This window comes from Anthonomus grandis, chromosome 18 (assembly GCF_022605725.1).
Source record: "Anthonomus grandis grandis chromosome 18, icAntGran1.3, whole genome shotgun sequence".
NCBI lineage: Eukaryota > Metazoa > Arthropoda > Insecta > Coleoptera > Curculionidae > Anthonomus > Anthonomus grandis.
The window spans coordinates 11,909,973-11,925,401 of NC_065563.1; the positions used below are offsets into that span (position 1 = coordinate 11,909,973).

General features: G+C 34.4%; 1 protein-coding gene across 1 annotated transcript; it reads left to right on the forward strand.

Moving 5' to 3' along the window:
* Positions 1–1,003: 1,003 nt before the first annotated feature.
* Positions 1,004–13,951, forward strand: LOC126746894 (low density lipoprotein receptor adapter protein 1-B-like). The gene is made up of 5 exons (XM_050455296.1): positions 1,004–1,312; positions 11,263–11,373; positions 11,751–11,943; positions 12,004–12,385; positions 13,674–13,951. Exons 1-5 carry the CDS (start codon positions 1,255–1,257, stop codon positions 13,746–13,748), a joined length of 819 nt encoding a protein of 272 aa, XP_050311253.1. The 5' UTR covers positions 1,004–1,254; the 3' UTR covers positions 13,749–13,951.
* The last annotated feature ends 1,478 nt before the right edge of the window (positions 13,952–15,429 follow it).

Here is a 15,429-nt window from a genome sequence, read left to right on the forward strand (position 1 = left end):
CTCCCAAAAAAAAACATTTTTTTAAAAAAAGTCTTTAATAAAAATTGTAGCTCTCGATAAGACGAACATATCTTCTGTAAGTCACTATTTCCGAAAAGATACCATTAAACCGTCAGAGGGGCCAGAATATCACACATGCCTGAAACTTTGAGCATTAAAAAAAAATACTTCCCATATACTGAGGGCAACCAAAAAGCATACAGATAAGGTCCACATAAACCCTAATCGATCCGTTAAACTTCATAAAATTCAAAGAACCGCCGCGACTTGTAGCGAATTCCCAATGAAAAAATTGAACAAAAAACATTTTTTGACTTTGAAGGCGTCTTAGTCCTAAACAAAAAAACAAATGAAAATTTGTAAACAATCAGGTTGTAGCCCCATATATCTAGATTATAAAAAAGTAAACGCCATTTCTCTAACCCAAATAGAATCAAAGTTATAAGCACTTTTGTCCGGCGAGTCCCGAGGTCGTGCGAAAACTCCCAAAAAGAAAAGGCCCCTCCCACCTTCTGGAGAGCTGTCACACATCGGCTAAGATAACGTTTACGTCTATGTTAAGCGTTGGAAAACTGTCTAGTTATGTAAGCTTACATGGGTTATGGTTTTAACGTTAACGTTAAATTTCTTCCCTTCAAAATCGCATCTGCACCCTGAGGAAATTTATGCGTCGCCCCAAATAGACGCCATGAACGAATAAATTTTTTATCGTCGCCTTATTGGGGATGCATCAGAAAGAGAGAGAGAAAGAGAGAGAGAGATGATGGTTGAGTGGGCGACGTAAGTCGTAGCTCACACACGATTGGATTGGACATTAATAAAACTTATTGAACAACACCTGCAATCTAAATTTGTCCATTAGAGAAACGGTGCCCTATGGGGTGGTTTCATGCTCAATTTAAGAAAAAAAATTAAATAAAGTGACTCGGCGTGAGCAGTGTATTATTGGGAAATCCTCGAAAGACAATAGGGGAAAAAAAGAGATGCAGCAACCCGCGGGCTGTACTTGGTACCGGATCGTACCGATCAGTCAAAGAGACGCCGCGGTTCTGGTGCGCTTCATTCCGCGAAAGTCCGTCGAGCGGAGGAGAACCGAGTGTTGCCCGCGGTACCGTTTTTTTGTCGGTCGTTCCGTCGCCTGGTACGACCTTTAGAACGGGTCGGTGCGCGTATTAAAATATCGCTTTTCATTTAATCATAATAATAATAATAGTAAAAGTAAGCTGTTTTGGTCGCTTATTATTATCGGTCATTATGTCGTCGTTTTTTAAAATTAAACCCATTTGGAAAGGAAACTTGAAGAAGCATAAAAGTAGGTACTTTGTTTTTTTTTTTATGTTATAACATAATATTTAGTTTCTACGATAAATTCTAAGAAATTTGAGGGGTCGCATGCCATACTTCGGACAAACGGTTTTCGATATATGGCCAGTTGAAAACTGTGGGGCTTTCCCTTAGAATTCCAACGGTTCTTTTATATTCTCATTCGTCCGGATCCAATGCGACTATCCGGAAGGTCGTACCTCTTTTAGTTCTTTTTTTAGGTAAAAAAACTTTAATGCCTAATGTCCTGCAACTCAATCTATATGATAGATAGAGAAACATTCTAATTTCAACTGCCTGGAAGAAAATAACAATGAACAAAAGGGGCGTGGTTTTGGTGGTTTTTTATTACCAGTTGCACTCACAATAGACTATTGATTAATTATTCCAGGCACTCGGAAAAATATCAAAGAAAGTGTTGCAGTCGTACCTACTCTATTTTCATAATAACATAAAAAATGTCAACTTTAGGAGTTCTAAATGAGCAATAATTCCTAGAGAAACTCCCTTCATTTGTTAATCTACCGGTTGATTAAATCATGCGGAAATAATGAAATTTAAACTTCCTGAAATAAAACTCTTCACATTTCCTCGGTATTTCACCAATGTCGGCCATCTTGAATAAAAAATTGTAGGAGGAGTCGACTTCTGACAGAAGGATCACGTGACCATTTGTCTATTAACGCGCAATCGATCACGTGACTAGTTTATCAAAGGGGCGTGGTTTCTTATTACCAGGGTTCCTCAAAATATACTACTTGTTTATTTATTCCAGGTACTGGGAAAAAACTAAATTTCAACTGTCTGGAAGAAAAAATTAACTAAACGTGAACTAAAATTGCCACCATTTGTGTATTAACATCCAGTCAGTCACGTGACTAGTCTAACAAAGAGGGCGTAGTTTCGATGTTTTTTATTACCAGGGTCATTCAAATTGTACGAGATTCTAATTGTATTGAGTTTTTCCGAAAAAATTTAATGTCAACTGTCTAGGAAAAAAATGAAACTTTTTAAATTTCCCCGGTAACTAGGCATGAGCGGCCATCTTGGATAAAAATAAATATTTATTTTTGTGATTCAAAAATCTTTTATATGCTTCTAGCTAAGCGACTCGGATCGCTAGAAGATGGATTCGAATAAAATCAATTTTCGGTGAAAAAATTCGATACGGGGGGGGTATACCCAAAAATTGAAAAAACCCAAACTTTGAAGGTCAATATCTCGGCTTCTATGGGAGCTATCGGGAAAATTTCAACGGTTTTATCTTAGTTTCGTCGTTCTGAATCCAACGAGACCATCCGCAAGGTCGTAGCTCTTATAGAAGCCGAGATATGACATTTTGATGCCCATTTTTGGCCTCAAAAACAGACGTCGAAAACGACTTTTTCAGGATTTTCAAAGTGATCTCATTCCCTTAGTTCTGCTCGGATCCTGTTATAACCCGGTGTTTTCGTAATCTAGGTGACCCAAATAAGACGCTGGTATAGTTAGTTTGATTTCGAAAAAAATCAATTTTTGTTGAAAAAATTCGATACGGGGGGGTATACCCGAAAAATGAAAAAAGCCAAACTTTGAAGGTCAATATCTCGGCTTCTATGGGAGCTATCGGGAAAATTCCAACGGTTTTGTCTTAGTTTTGTCGTTCTGAATCCAACGAGACCATCCGCAAGGTCGTAGCTCTTACGATAGCCGAGATATGGCATTTTTGATGCCCATTTTTGGCCTCAAAAACAGACGTCGAAAACGTCTTTTTCAGGATTTTCAAAGTGCTCTCATTCCCTTAGTTCTGCTCGGATCCTGTTATAACCCGGTGTTTTCGTAATCTAGATGATCCAAATAAGACGCTGGTATACTTAGTTTGATTTTAAAAAAAATCAATTTTTGGTGAAAAAATTCGATACGGGGGGGTATACCCGAAAAATGAAAAAACCCAAACTTTGAAGGTCGATATCTCGGCTTCTATGGGAGCTATCGGGAAAATTCCAACGGTTTTGTCTTAGTTTCGTCGTTCTGAATCCAACGAGACCATCCGCAAGGTCGTAGCTCTTCTATTAGCTGAGATATCGCATTTTTGATGCCCATTTTTGGCCTCAAAAACGGAGTATACTTAAGACGCTGGTATACTTAGTTTGATTTCAAAAAAAATCTATTTTTGGATCGGATCTAACTAAAACTCAGGTTTTAGATTTCAATACTGTCGACGTTTCGGCATATATTATGCCAGCATCAGGGAAATAAAAACTTCATTGACAGAAAGTTCACGTGACTATCCGTCTATCAGCACCCAGTTGGTCGCGTGATATATGAGGTATTTTTTACCAGGATTACTCGAAATGTACCATTTGATTATTTATTCCAGGCAGTCGGAAAAAATTTAATTTCAACTGTCTAGAAGGAAAAAAATAATTAAACTTTTCATATTACCCCGGTATGCCATGTTGCATTAAAATTGTAAGAGGAGCCGACTTTTGACAGAAGGATCACGTGACCATTTGTTTATTAGTCAATCAGGCGGCTAGTTTATCAAAAGGGGCGTGGTTTCGATGTAATTACTACCAGGGTGACTAAAAATGTACTATTCCAGGAAAAAACGAAAATTATTTCAATGTTTCATATCGCCCCGGTAGCTCACCATTATCAGCGATCTTGGATTAAAATCGTAGCAGGAGCCGACATTTGACAGATCGGTCACATGACCATTTGTTTATTGACACACACCCGATCACGTGCCTTGTCTGTTATAGGAAGCGTGGTGTTGGTGTTATTTGTAAACCAGTGGCACTAAAAATGTACAATTGGAAGTTTATTTCAGGAGCTCCCGAAATTTGAATTTCAACTGCTCAGAAGAAAAAAATTATTAAACTTTTCATATTCCTTGCGATATTTCATCATTGGCGGCCATGTTGGATCAAAACTGTCGGAAGGCGTGGTTTCGGCGTCTTTATTACGAGGGTCACTCAAAATGACTATTAGATTATTTACTGCAGTGACTTCAGGAAAAATATTAAAGAAACTGTTGCAGTCGTACCCCCTCTACGTTTAGAGATATTCCATTTCTTAGTGTAAAAAATGCCAAAAATGGGATTTTTCAGGGGGCTGGGGCAGGGGCATTTTTTGTTAATCCATAAAATTTACATATTAACCTGTAAAAATAAAATACTTAAACTCTTCATATCTCCCCGGTACCTCACCACTGGCGGCCATCTTAAATCAAAATTGTAGGAGGAGCCGACGGGTCACGTGACCACATTCGTTTATTATTAACGCCCAGTCGATCACGTGACTTGTCCGTCAAAGGAGGTGTAGTTTCGACATTATTCATTACCAGGGTCACTCCATAAGTACAATTAATTGTTGTAACAATGTTCCACGTCATAACATAAACAAGATTCACTTTCTCGTTTCCTGTAATAAGGAAGTTTCATAACATTTTGTTTATTGCTTTGTATAAGACGTAATTGAGACAAAAAAAAAAACAACTTTTCCTGTGACACCATCCCTACTCCTTGACAGATAGTGTAAACAGCATAATGCACCCCAAATAAAAATAAAAGAAGTTCTAGTTCAATAGCCTCCATATCTTGTTCTCTATCCCATTGGCAGCTGTCATAATTAACTTAGCCAATAGATGTCGCAACAAATTGAGGTTAAAATTGCGATGCCATCAAGGTGATAACAAGAAACTTGTCTCGCATTTAATGACGACCGTTCGGAAGAACTGTTTGTTTTCCTGTTATTTCTGAGATACCTGCGGTAGAACTAACGTAATTATTATTGGTACGCTCGAAAGATTATTTTTGCCAATTACGTGCAAATATGCATATTTAGTAACGATTGCGTCACAATTATTATGCTTGATACGAATTAATTATAAGGATAAGACATAACCTATTCACACACGTTAGTGATGTACAGGATTGCAAAAACAAGTTTCTTAATTGCACTAATAACAATAATGTATTTTTATTTATTGTTCTCCTTATGGGTTTACCTTGAAAACATTTTCACGAATATTTGAGGAATTTAATCCATTAAAATTGACATTGGCAAGACTAACCTAAAAAGACGTTACAAATCAGACGAATTGTGGACAAGTGACAGTTGACACAATCATCTGTCAAATGTCAACGTATGCCGACACGTCAGTTGCCTTAATTTTTAATGGACGCTATCTCGATTACGATTGGTCCAAAGTAAGTTATGTGACCTCTACATGGACAATGATGTATAGAAGTTTCTTAATGGCACTAATAACGGTAACGAAAAAATACTTATGTTAAGTTCGTATTATTGAGCAGAAATTCAATGATTTATTGTTCTCCTGATAAGTTTACCTTGAAATAATTCATTCATGAATATTTGAGGAATTCGAGGTCTACGGAACCCTTTGTTATTTTATTTAGTTGCATTAATTTACTCTAAAGCCACGTAATAATCCGTTAAAATTGACAATAATATTAAATAAATAAACGTCATGTGGCGGCCATCTTGGCTTGCGTGACGTCACTTCCTGTACATAACTCCAACGTTGCCACGTCTAATTGTTGTCTCATCAGGAGAGTTTTTCCCCGCGCAATCATCGTTAAATCGAAAAAAAAGTTTTAATATTCCCAATAGTTTTCGAGAAAATGAGGAAAAACTGTTGAGAGGTTTTTCCCAATTTTCCGGAAAACTGTTGATATTAAAAATTATTTTTTTATGGCATCTGATGCCCCTTGAAATTCCAAACAACTTTTGTTTGAACAATTTTTTTCTGCAACCAATAGTTTTCCAGAAAAAAAATAAAAACTAAAATTATGAACATTTTTCCACCCTTTGGATTTTTCCAGGAAGACTCTTTTGGGTATAACTTTTTTCAGGTACATTTTTAAAAAAAGTTTTATGAGGCTTTTTTGATGTTTTTTAAGCGATTTATCGATTTCCAAAAAAAAATTCAAATTTTTCCAAAAATTTTTTTTTCTTATTTTTTACCCAAAAATTTTTCAATTTTTCAAAAATCCTCCATAACTTTCTTATTTTTCAATTTACGACAAAATATCATTCTTTATAATTTGTTCTGTTTTTGAAGAGGAATCGAATGCTGAAAAAAAAGTTTTAATATTCCAAATAGTTTTCGAGAAAATGAGGAAAAACTGTTGAGAGGTTTTTCCCGATTTTCCAAAAAACTGTTGATAAGAAAAATTATTTTTCTATTGCATCTGATGCCCGTTGAAATTCCAAACAACTTTTGTTTGAACAATTTTTTTCTCCAACCAATAGTTTTCCAGAAAAAAAATAAAAACCAAAATTATGAACATTTTTCCATGGGCACCCCTTTGGATTTTTCCAGGAAGACTCTTTTGGGTATAACTTTTTTCAGGTACATTTTTAAAAAAAGTTTTATGAGGCTTTTTTGATGTTTTTTAAGCGATTTATCGATTTTCCAAAGGAAATTTTAATTTTCTCAAAAAAAAATTTTTTCAATTTTTTCACCCAAAAAATTTCCAATTTTTCAAAAATCCTCCATAACTTCCTTATTTTTCAATTTACGACAAAATATCATTCTTTATAATTTGTTCTGTTTTTGAAGGGGAATCCAATGCTGAAAAAAAAGTTTTAATGTTCCCAATAGTTTTCGAGAAAATGAGGAAAAACTGTTGAGAGGTTTTTCCCAATTTTCCGGAAAACTGTTGATAATAAAAATTATTTTTCTATTGCATCTGATGCCCGTTGAAATTCCAAACAACTTTTGTTTGAACAATTTTTTTCTCCAACCAATAGTTTTCCAGAAAAAAAATAAAAACCAAAATTATGAACATTTTTCCATGGGTACCCCTTTGAATTTTTCCAGGAAGACTCTTTTGGGTATAACTTTTTTCAGGTACATTTTTCAAAAAACTTTTATAAGACTTTTTTGATGTTTTTTAAGCAATTTATCGATTTCCAAAAAAAAATTCAAATTTTTCCAAAAATTTTTTTTTCAAATTTTTTACTCAAAAATTTTCCAATTTTTCAAAAATCCTCCATAACTTCCTTATTTTGAAATTTACGACAAAATATCATTCTTTATAATTTGTTCTATTTTTGAAGAGAAATCCAATGCTGAAAAAAAATCTTTAATATTCCCAATAGTTTTCGAGAAAATGAGGAAAAACTGTTGAGAGGTTTTTCCCGATTTTCCGGAAAACTGTTGATATTAAAAATTATTTTTTTATGGCATCTGATGCCCTTTGAAATTCCAAACAACTTTTGTTTGAACAATTTTTTTCTCCAACCAATAGTTTTCCAGAAAAAAAATAAAAACCAAAATTATGAACATTTTTCCATGGGCACCCCTTTGGATTTTTCCAGGAAGACTCTTTTGGGTATAACTTTTTTCAGGTACATTTTTAAAAAAAGTTTTAAGAGGCTTTTTTGATGTTTTTTAAGCGATTTATCGATTTTCCAAAGGAAATTTTAATTTTCTCAAAAAAAAATTTTTTCAATTTTTTCACCCAAAAAATTTCCAATTTTTCAAAAATCCTCCATAACTTCCTTATTTTTCAATTTACGACAAAATATCATTCTTTATAATTTGTTCTGTTTTTGAAGGGGAATCCAATGCTGAAAAAAAAGTTTTAATGTTCCCAATAGTTTTCGAGAAAATGAGGAAAAACTGTTGAGAGGTTTTTCCCAATTTTCCGGAAAACTGTTGATAATAAAAATTATTTTTCTATTGCATCTGATGCCCGTTGAAATTCCAAACAACTTTTGTTTGAACAATTTTTTTCTCCAACCAATAGTTTTCCAGAAAAAAAATAAAAACCAAAATTATGAACATTTTTCCATGGGTACCCCTTTGAATTTTTCCAGGAAGACTCTTTTGGGTATAACTTTTTTCAGGTACATTTTTCAAAAAACTTTTATAAGACTTTTTTGATGTTTTTTAAGCAATTTATCGATTTCCAAAAAAAAATTCAAATTTTTCCAAAAATTTTTTTTTCAAATTTTTTACTCAAAAATTTTCCAATTTTTCAAAAATCCTCCATAACTTCCTTATTTTGAAATTTACGACAAAATATCATTCTTTATAATTTGTTCTATTTTTGAAGAGAAATCCAATGCTGAAAAAAAATCTTTAATATTCCCAATAGTTTTCGAGAAAATGAGGAAAAACTGTTGAGAGGTTTTTCCCGATTTTCCGGAAAACTGTTGATATTAAAAATTATTTTTTTATGGCATCTGATGCCCTTTGAAATTCCAAACAACTTTTGTTTGAACAATTTTTTTCTCCAACCAATATTTTTCCAGAAAAAAAATAAAAACCAAAATTATGAACATTTTTCCATGGGCACCCCTTTGGATTTTTCCAGGAAGACTCTTTTGGGTATAACTTTTTTCAGGTACATTTTTAAAAAAAGTTTTAAGAGGCTTTTTTGATGTTTTTTAAGCGATTTATCGATTTCCAAAAAAAAAATCAAATTTTTCCAAAAATTTTTTTTTCAAATTTTTTACCCAAAAATTTTTCAATTTTTCAAAAATCCTCCATAACTTCCTTATTTTTCAATTTACGACAAAATATCATTCTTTATAATTTGTTCTGTTTTTAAAGAGGAATCGAATGCTGAAACAAAAGTTTTAATATTCCCAATAGTTTTCGAGAAAATGAGCAAAAACTGTTGAGAGGTTTTTCCCAATTTTCCGGAAAACTGTTGATAATAAAAATTATTTTTCTATTGCATCTGATGCCCGTTGAAATTCCAAACAACTTTTGTTTGAACAATTTTTTTCTCCAACCAATAGTTTTCCAGAAAAAAAATAAAAACCAAAATTATGAACATTTTTCCCCTTTGGATTTTTCTAGGAAGACTCTTTTGGGTATAACTTTTTTCAGGTACATTTTTAAAAAAAGTTTTATGAGGCTTTTTTGATGTTTTTTGAGCGATTTATCGATTTTCCAAAGGAAATTTAAATTTTCTGAAAAAAAATTTTTTTCAATTTTTTCACTCAAAAAATTTCCAATTTTTCAAAAATCCTCCATAACTTTCTTATTTTGAGATTTACGACAAAATATCATTCTTTATAATTTGTTCTGTTTTTGAAGAGGAATCGAATGCTGAAAAAAAAGTTTTAATATTCCCAATAGTTTTCGAGAAAATGAGGAAAAACTGTTGAGAGGTTTTTCCCGATTTTCCGGAAAACTGTTGATAATAAAAATTATTTTTCTATTGCATCTGATGCCCGTTGAAATTCCAAACAACTTTTGTTTGAACAATTTTTTTCTCCAACCGATAGTTTTCCAGAAAAAAAATAAAAAACAAAATTATGAACATTTTTCAAAAAACTTTTATAAGACTTTTTTGATGTTTTTTAAGCAATTTATCGATTTCCAAAGAAAAAATTCAAATTTTTCCAAAAATTTTTTTTTTTCAAATTTTTCACCCAAAAATTTTCCAATTTTTCAAAAATCCTCCATAACTTCCTTATTTTGAAATTTACGACAAAATCTTATTCTTTATAATTTGTTCTATTTTTAAAGAGGAATCCAATGCTGAAAAAAAATCTTTAATATTCCCAATAGTTTCTGAAAATTATATAATAATATCAGTACAGGAATTTATTTATGAATTACAAATTTCGCGACAAGTTGACAAGTGACAGTTGATCCAATCGTCTGTCAATTGTCAATGTACTCAATTTTTAATGGTTTGTATTGCTCGGTTTAGGTGTAAAAAACTAAATGATGTGACCCATCAGATTTTTTTGCAAATGTTTATTGTTTCTTGTCCGAATAAAGGGCGACAAATCAAAAATTTTATTTACGATTTGACCGTCAAAACACGCTGACTCAAACTTTCCAATTTTTCAAGTTTGACGATCTATTACGAAACGATTTTACGTGTGGGTCATCGACTTGCACAAATTCATTTTTAAAGTATCAACTATAGATAACCCGTGATAATATAATATGCGGCATGTTGCAATGGCCCTAGGCCGACTAGAAAGGCAAAAAAAAATCCAAATTACACCTGAAAATTAAATACAATTAACTTGACCGGTTCGGTTTTTGCTCGAGCAACGAATAATTAGGCAAAAAAGAACCATTAAGTCGACGCGACGCGTGGCTGATGCAACAACCTGCATAGATTTCCATAAATGAACTTTTTGAAATTCCCTGGTATATATCTCATATAGCGACGGCCATTATTGTAGTGGGAGGAGCTTATTACAGTCGAAACTAAGGGGGCGTGGTTCCGGTGTGTTTGTTACCAGGGGCCTTAATTAATAATTTCGTCCAGGCATTCATAATTAACTAAAACACAACATTAAATAACGTCCGATTTTATCATAATTAGTAATATTATTTATTTAATAAATATATAAAACGCTGGCTTCCGACAGTTGGCGGCCATCTTGAATCTCCATACGTCACCCAGCGAAAGGGATGTGTGACGTCGGTTTCTTTGTTACCGGGGCCATTTGAAAAGTGTATTGTAGAAATTCAAAGGTCAAAAGTTAATAAATAAGAGATTAATGCATTTTTATCGGTCTCATTACTATGCGATTAATACTAATGGTCCTATTGTAATCGTTCAAAAATGGTACCGCTCGGAATGTTAATTCGATAGCGAACAATGGGCACCCGGAAAGTGTAAAAATTCAGTACTGGTGCTTAATAATCGTTTCAAGGTTACGATATACCGATCGGGTGGGTTTAATAATTACCCAAGAAGGTTCTTCATTTTATGATAAATTGACTGCGTAACCTAAAAGTGCATGCGCTTAGTCGATAAGAACCGGCCGAGTTCCTAATATTATTCTGCGTAATTAAACCGATAACGAATTTAAACAGGAATTACGTCGTAAATTCGTTTTGTAATCCTAATATCGGTTACAAGGTTTTATTATTGACCGAAAACGCGGATGTTTGGCAACCACGCGTTATAAAATTAAATTAAATTTTCTTCTATTATTTTCTAGAACTATCGGAAGACGCCGCCCTTCAAACCGGCAAAGAGACCATCATCGAACCGGAATCCGATAATAACGAGGCCGAAAACGAAGTGGTCACTTTTAAATTAAAATATTTAGGTACGTTCGGCAACTGTCACTTGTCAAATTTGATTTAAAAAGCCGCCATTTTGGACTATCTTGTTTACCTCAATTTGGGCAGGACAAATCCTGCTTGGAAGAATTCATTTCAAAACATTTACCAGCATAAAACTTTCCATCTCCTTCTTTCCCCCCTCCCGTATCCGACCTTTGGCGGCCATCTTGAATTGCATGGGAGGGAGAGGGAGAAGTAAATATTAACGTCATCACCTAATAGCGAACGAAGCAAGCTGGTGCGCTGTCAAGTGTACCAAAACAATATGGCGGCCGTAATCGATTTTGACTTGGACAGCTGTCAATGTCATTTTGTTCTTCTACGTCTTCTTTTGTTAATAATTAATTTTCTATTCGTATAGGCAGTACCGTAGTAGAAAAAACGTCGGATAAATCGACCGTAAGCACGGACGCCGTAAAAAACATCATAAAAACCGCGAAAGCGGCCCGCAAACAACAGAAGAAACTCCAAAGGGTCATCGTGGCCATATCCGCCACCGGAATAGCCGTGACTGACTTGGAAGGGAACGACATAATTAAAGTTTCCATTTACAGGTACTAATTTCCACCCCTTCCCCACTAGTCATAGATAGTAATGATGAACTTTTCTTATAGAATCTCGAACTGTGCAGCTGACGCGTCACACCGTCAAGTGTTCTCGTTCATCTCCACCGATCAAAACGACACCATGGAGTGCCACGCCTTCTTTTGTTCGAAGAGGAAACTCGCCGAAACCGTCACCCTCACCGTCGGCAAAATCTTCACCACCGCCTACGAGATGTGGAGGGATTCCCCGCCAAATTCCCAATTAACCGCTGTGCAGGGCAGTACCAGTAGTAAGGAGGAGCAGGAAGAAGAGGAGGAGGAGGAGAGTCCCAATGGTCAAAAAGTGAGTGAGGAGAAACTGATCGATTTCGACAGTGAGGGCGTGGAGGAGGACGACTGGGAGTTTGACGGGCTGCTCACCAATAGAAACGTCAACGGAAATAGTCAGTGGGTCAGTATCACGCGTAAAACTGACAGCTGTCACGTAGGAATCTTAAGCTACGTTCACATCGCGTTATATTCATTTTATTAAAATTGACTAGCAATGTTATGTTATTTAATTTTATTGGCCTCAACTACTGCCTGGAAGAAATAATAAATTTGTCATACAGAATGGCCTCCCGAATGAAGTTGACAGATGTCAGTGTCACAACACAGGTGACAGTTGCCAACGTTAAGCTATTAACTCAATTGTACTAGCCGTGGCCAACTGTCAAAATTTTTATGTTATTTAATTGAACCCAACTGCCTGGAAGAAATAATAAATTTATATTACGTCATTAAAATTGCCACGCGCATCAAGTTGACACATGTCAATGTCATAATAGACAAGTGACTTAAGCTATGTTCACATTGCGTTAAATTAATTTAAATTGACTAGATATGTCGTCCAATGTTTAATTTTTAGATTATTTAATTACATTCACCTGCCTGGAGGAACTAATACATTTTAATTCATAATAATTGTAACATGACGTCACCAAAATAGCCAAATGTATTATTTCTTGCAAACGGTTAAATAACCTTAAAATTTGACAGTTGACATGTCTAATGAATTTTAATTAATTCGAATTTAATTGGCCTTAACTACCTGGAAGTAATAATCAACTTTTAATAACAAGAATTAAAATGGCAACTTGCATGACATTGACAGATGTCAATGCCATAACAGACAACTGACAGTTTTCATATATAAATCTTAAGCTATGTTCACATCGCGTTAAATTAATTAAAATTTACTAGACATACCAATGGACGATTCTAATTGACCTTAACTGCTTGCAACAAATAATAATTTTTTATTACCGTGTTAATTAAAATATGACGTCGACAAAATCGCCTCAAACATTTGGTTGACAGATGTCAATGACATAACAGACAAATGACAGTTCTGTTCGAAATGTCAACTATGCTACTTCTATAGTAAAATATGACGTCATCAAAATGGCCACCGACCCGACTCAGTTGACACATGTCAATGTCGACAGACAAGTGAGAGTCGTCATGCATGCAATGGTCACATCTCGTTAAATAAATTACGTTCCGTATCGATCGTTGCAGTATGAGAACGTGTCTCGTTCGCTTACGAGTTATGCATTATCAGGGCAATTTCCCGGTTGCCGCGACTATTCCAAGCGTTTTTGGCATTATTCCATAAATAGCTAATGACCAGGGCAGGCGTGTATGTTATGACGGCCTATTTAGGAACATCGATATAATTTTCGCGTTTCTTTTTTTAGGTATCCTTCGAGGACGACTTTTCTAAGGCCACCGTTCCACAACTGCCACCCCGCAACAACCTGATTTCGGTATAATTAGTTATTTAACTAATATAATACTCGAGCAAATGGCCAATATATAATATAATATAATATAAATATTCGTTTTATATGTATATGTAAGTGTGATTTTATTTAAGTGCTATAATTGTTTTTTTTTTGTATATAAGGATTATAATAATGAAGTATGTCTCAGCTATATTATATCGATTGATAAATAAAGCATGCAAAATATATAAGTTTTATTAATGTCCAATCCAACCGTGTGTGAGCTACGACTTACGTCACCCACTCAGCCATCATCTCTCTCTCTCTCTTTCTGATGCATCCCCAATAAGGCGACGATAAAAAATTTATTCGTTCACGGCGTCTATTTGGGGCGACGCATAAATTTCCTCAGGGTGCAGATGCGATTTTGAAGGGAAGAAATTTAACGTTAACGTTAAAACCATAACCCATGTAAGCTTACATAATTAGCCAGTTTTTACGCTTAACGTAGACGTAAACGTTATCTTAGCCGTTGTTTGACAGCTCTCTGCTGCCCAAGTTCAATATGCGGCTAGCCTTATGGGAGTTTTCGCACCACCTCGGGACTCGTCGGACAAAAGTGCCTGTAACTTTGATTCTATTCGGGTTAGAGAAATGATGTTTACTTTTTTATAATCTAGATGTATGGGGCTACAACCCGATTGTTTACAAATTTTCATTTGTTTTTTTGTTTAGGACTAGGACGCCTTCAAAGTCAAAAAATGTTTTTTGTCCAATTTTTTCATTGGGAATTCGATAGGGCTCTTTGAATTTTATGAAATTTAACGGATCGATTAGGGTTTATGTGGACCTTATCTGTATACTTTTTGGTCGCCCTCAGTATACGGGAAGTATTTTTTTTTAACGCTCAAAGTTTCGGACATGTGTGATATTCTGGCCCCTCTGACGGTTTAATGGTATCTTTCCGGTAAAAATGACTTAGAGAAGATATGTTTGTCTTATCAAGAGCTACAATTTTTATTGAAGACTTTTTTGAAGAAAATGTTTTTTTTTGGGAGAAAAATTTAAAAAACCTTAAAAAGTTGACTTTTTTTAGTTTTTTCGATGTGAAATTTTTATGGTGCAAAATTTAGAAAAACTTAATTTAGATTAATTAAAGCTGCACTCTTTCTGAATAAAACGGCGTATCAAGTTTACCGCTATCACTCATACAGAGTGAGCAGTGCTCAGTTGAAAATACCTTTTTTCACACTTTTTTTTTTCGCGCTTTAATAACTTTTTAGTGGCGCCACTTAGAACAAAATGTCTTATGGCCGGTTTGTAGCGTGTGAAAAGGAGAATGTTTTGCAATATTAAACGTGCTTCTAAGTAAAACCGTTTTTGAGTTATGAATTTTTTAACATTTTTTGACTTTGGAAATTAATTGTGCGCACCCTGTATGCGATAGATAAACCAAAACCAATCGAGCAGATGCGCCATTCATTTTACTATAACATACTAAAATTTCATTTCTTCGCTATTTTTACAAGTGCCCTAAAAGTAATTTTTTTTCAAAAAAGTCCAAGCACGAAAAATCACCCTGCACACTGATCAATTCTCAAAGCCACCCATGGCCGCGTCTCCATGGCAACGAAAACGGAGAAAAAAGGCCCTTTTTATAATCGAAATTTAACTACTAAAACCGACTGGAATCGGTCCGGAATTGATGTTAAACTGTTCCTAAGGCTTC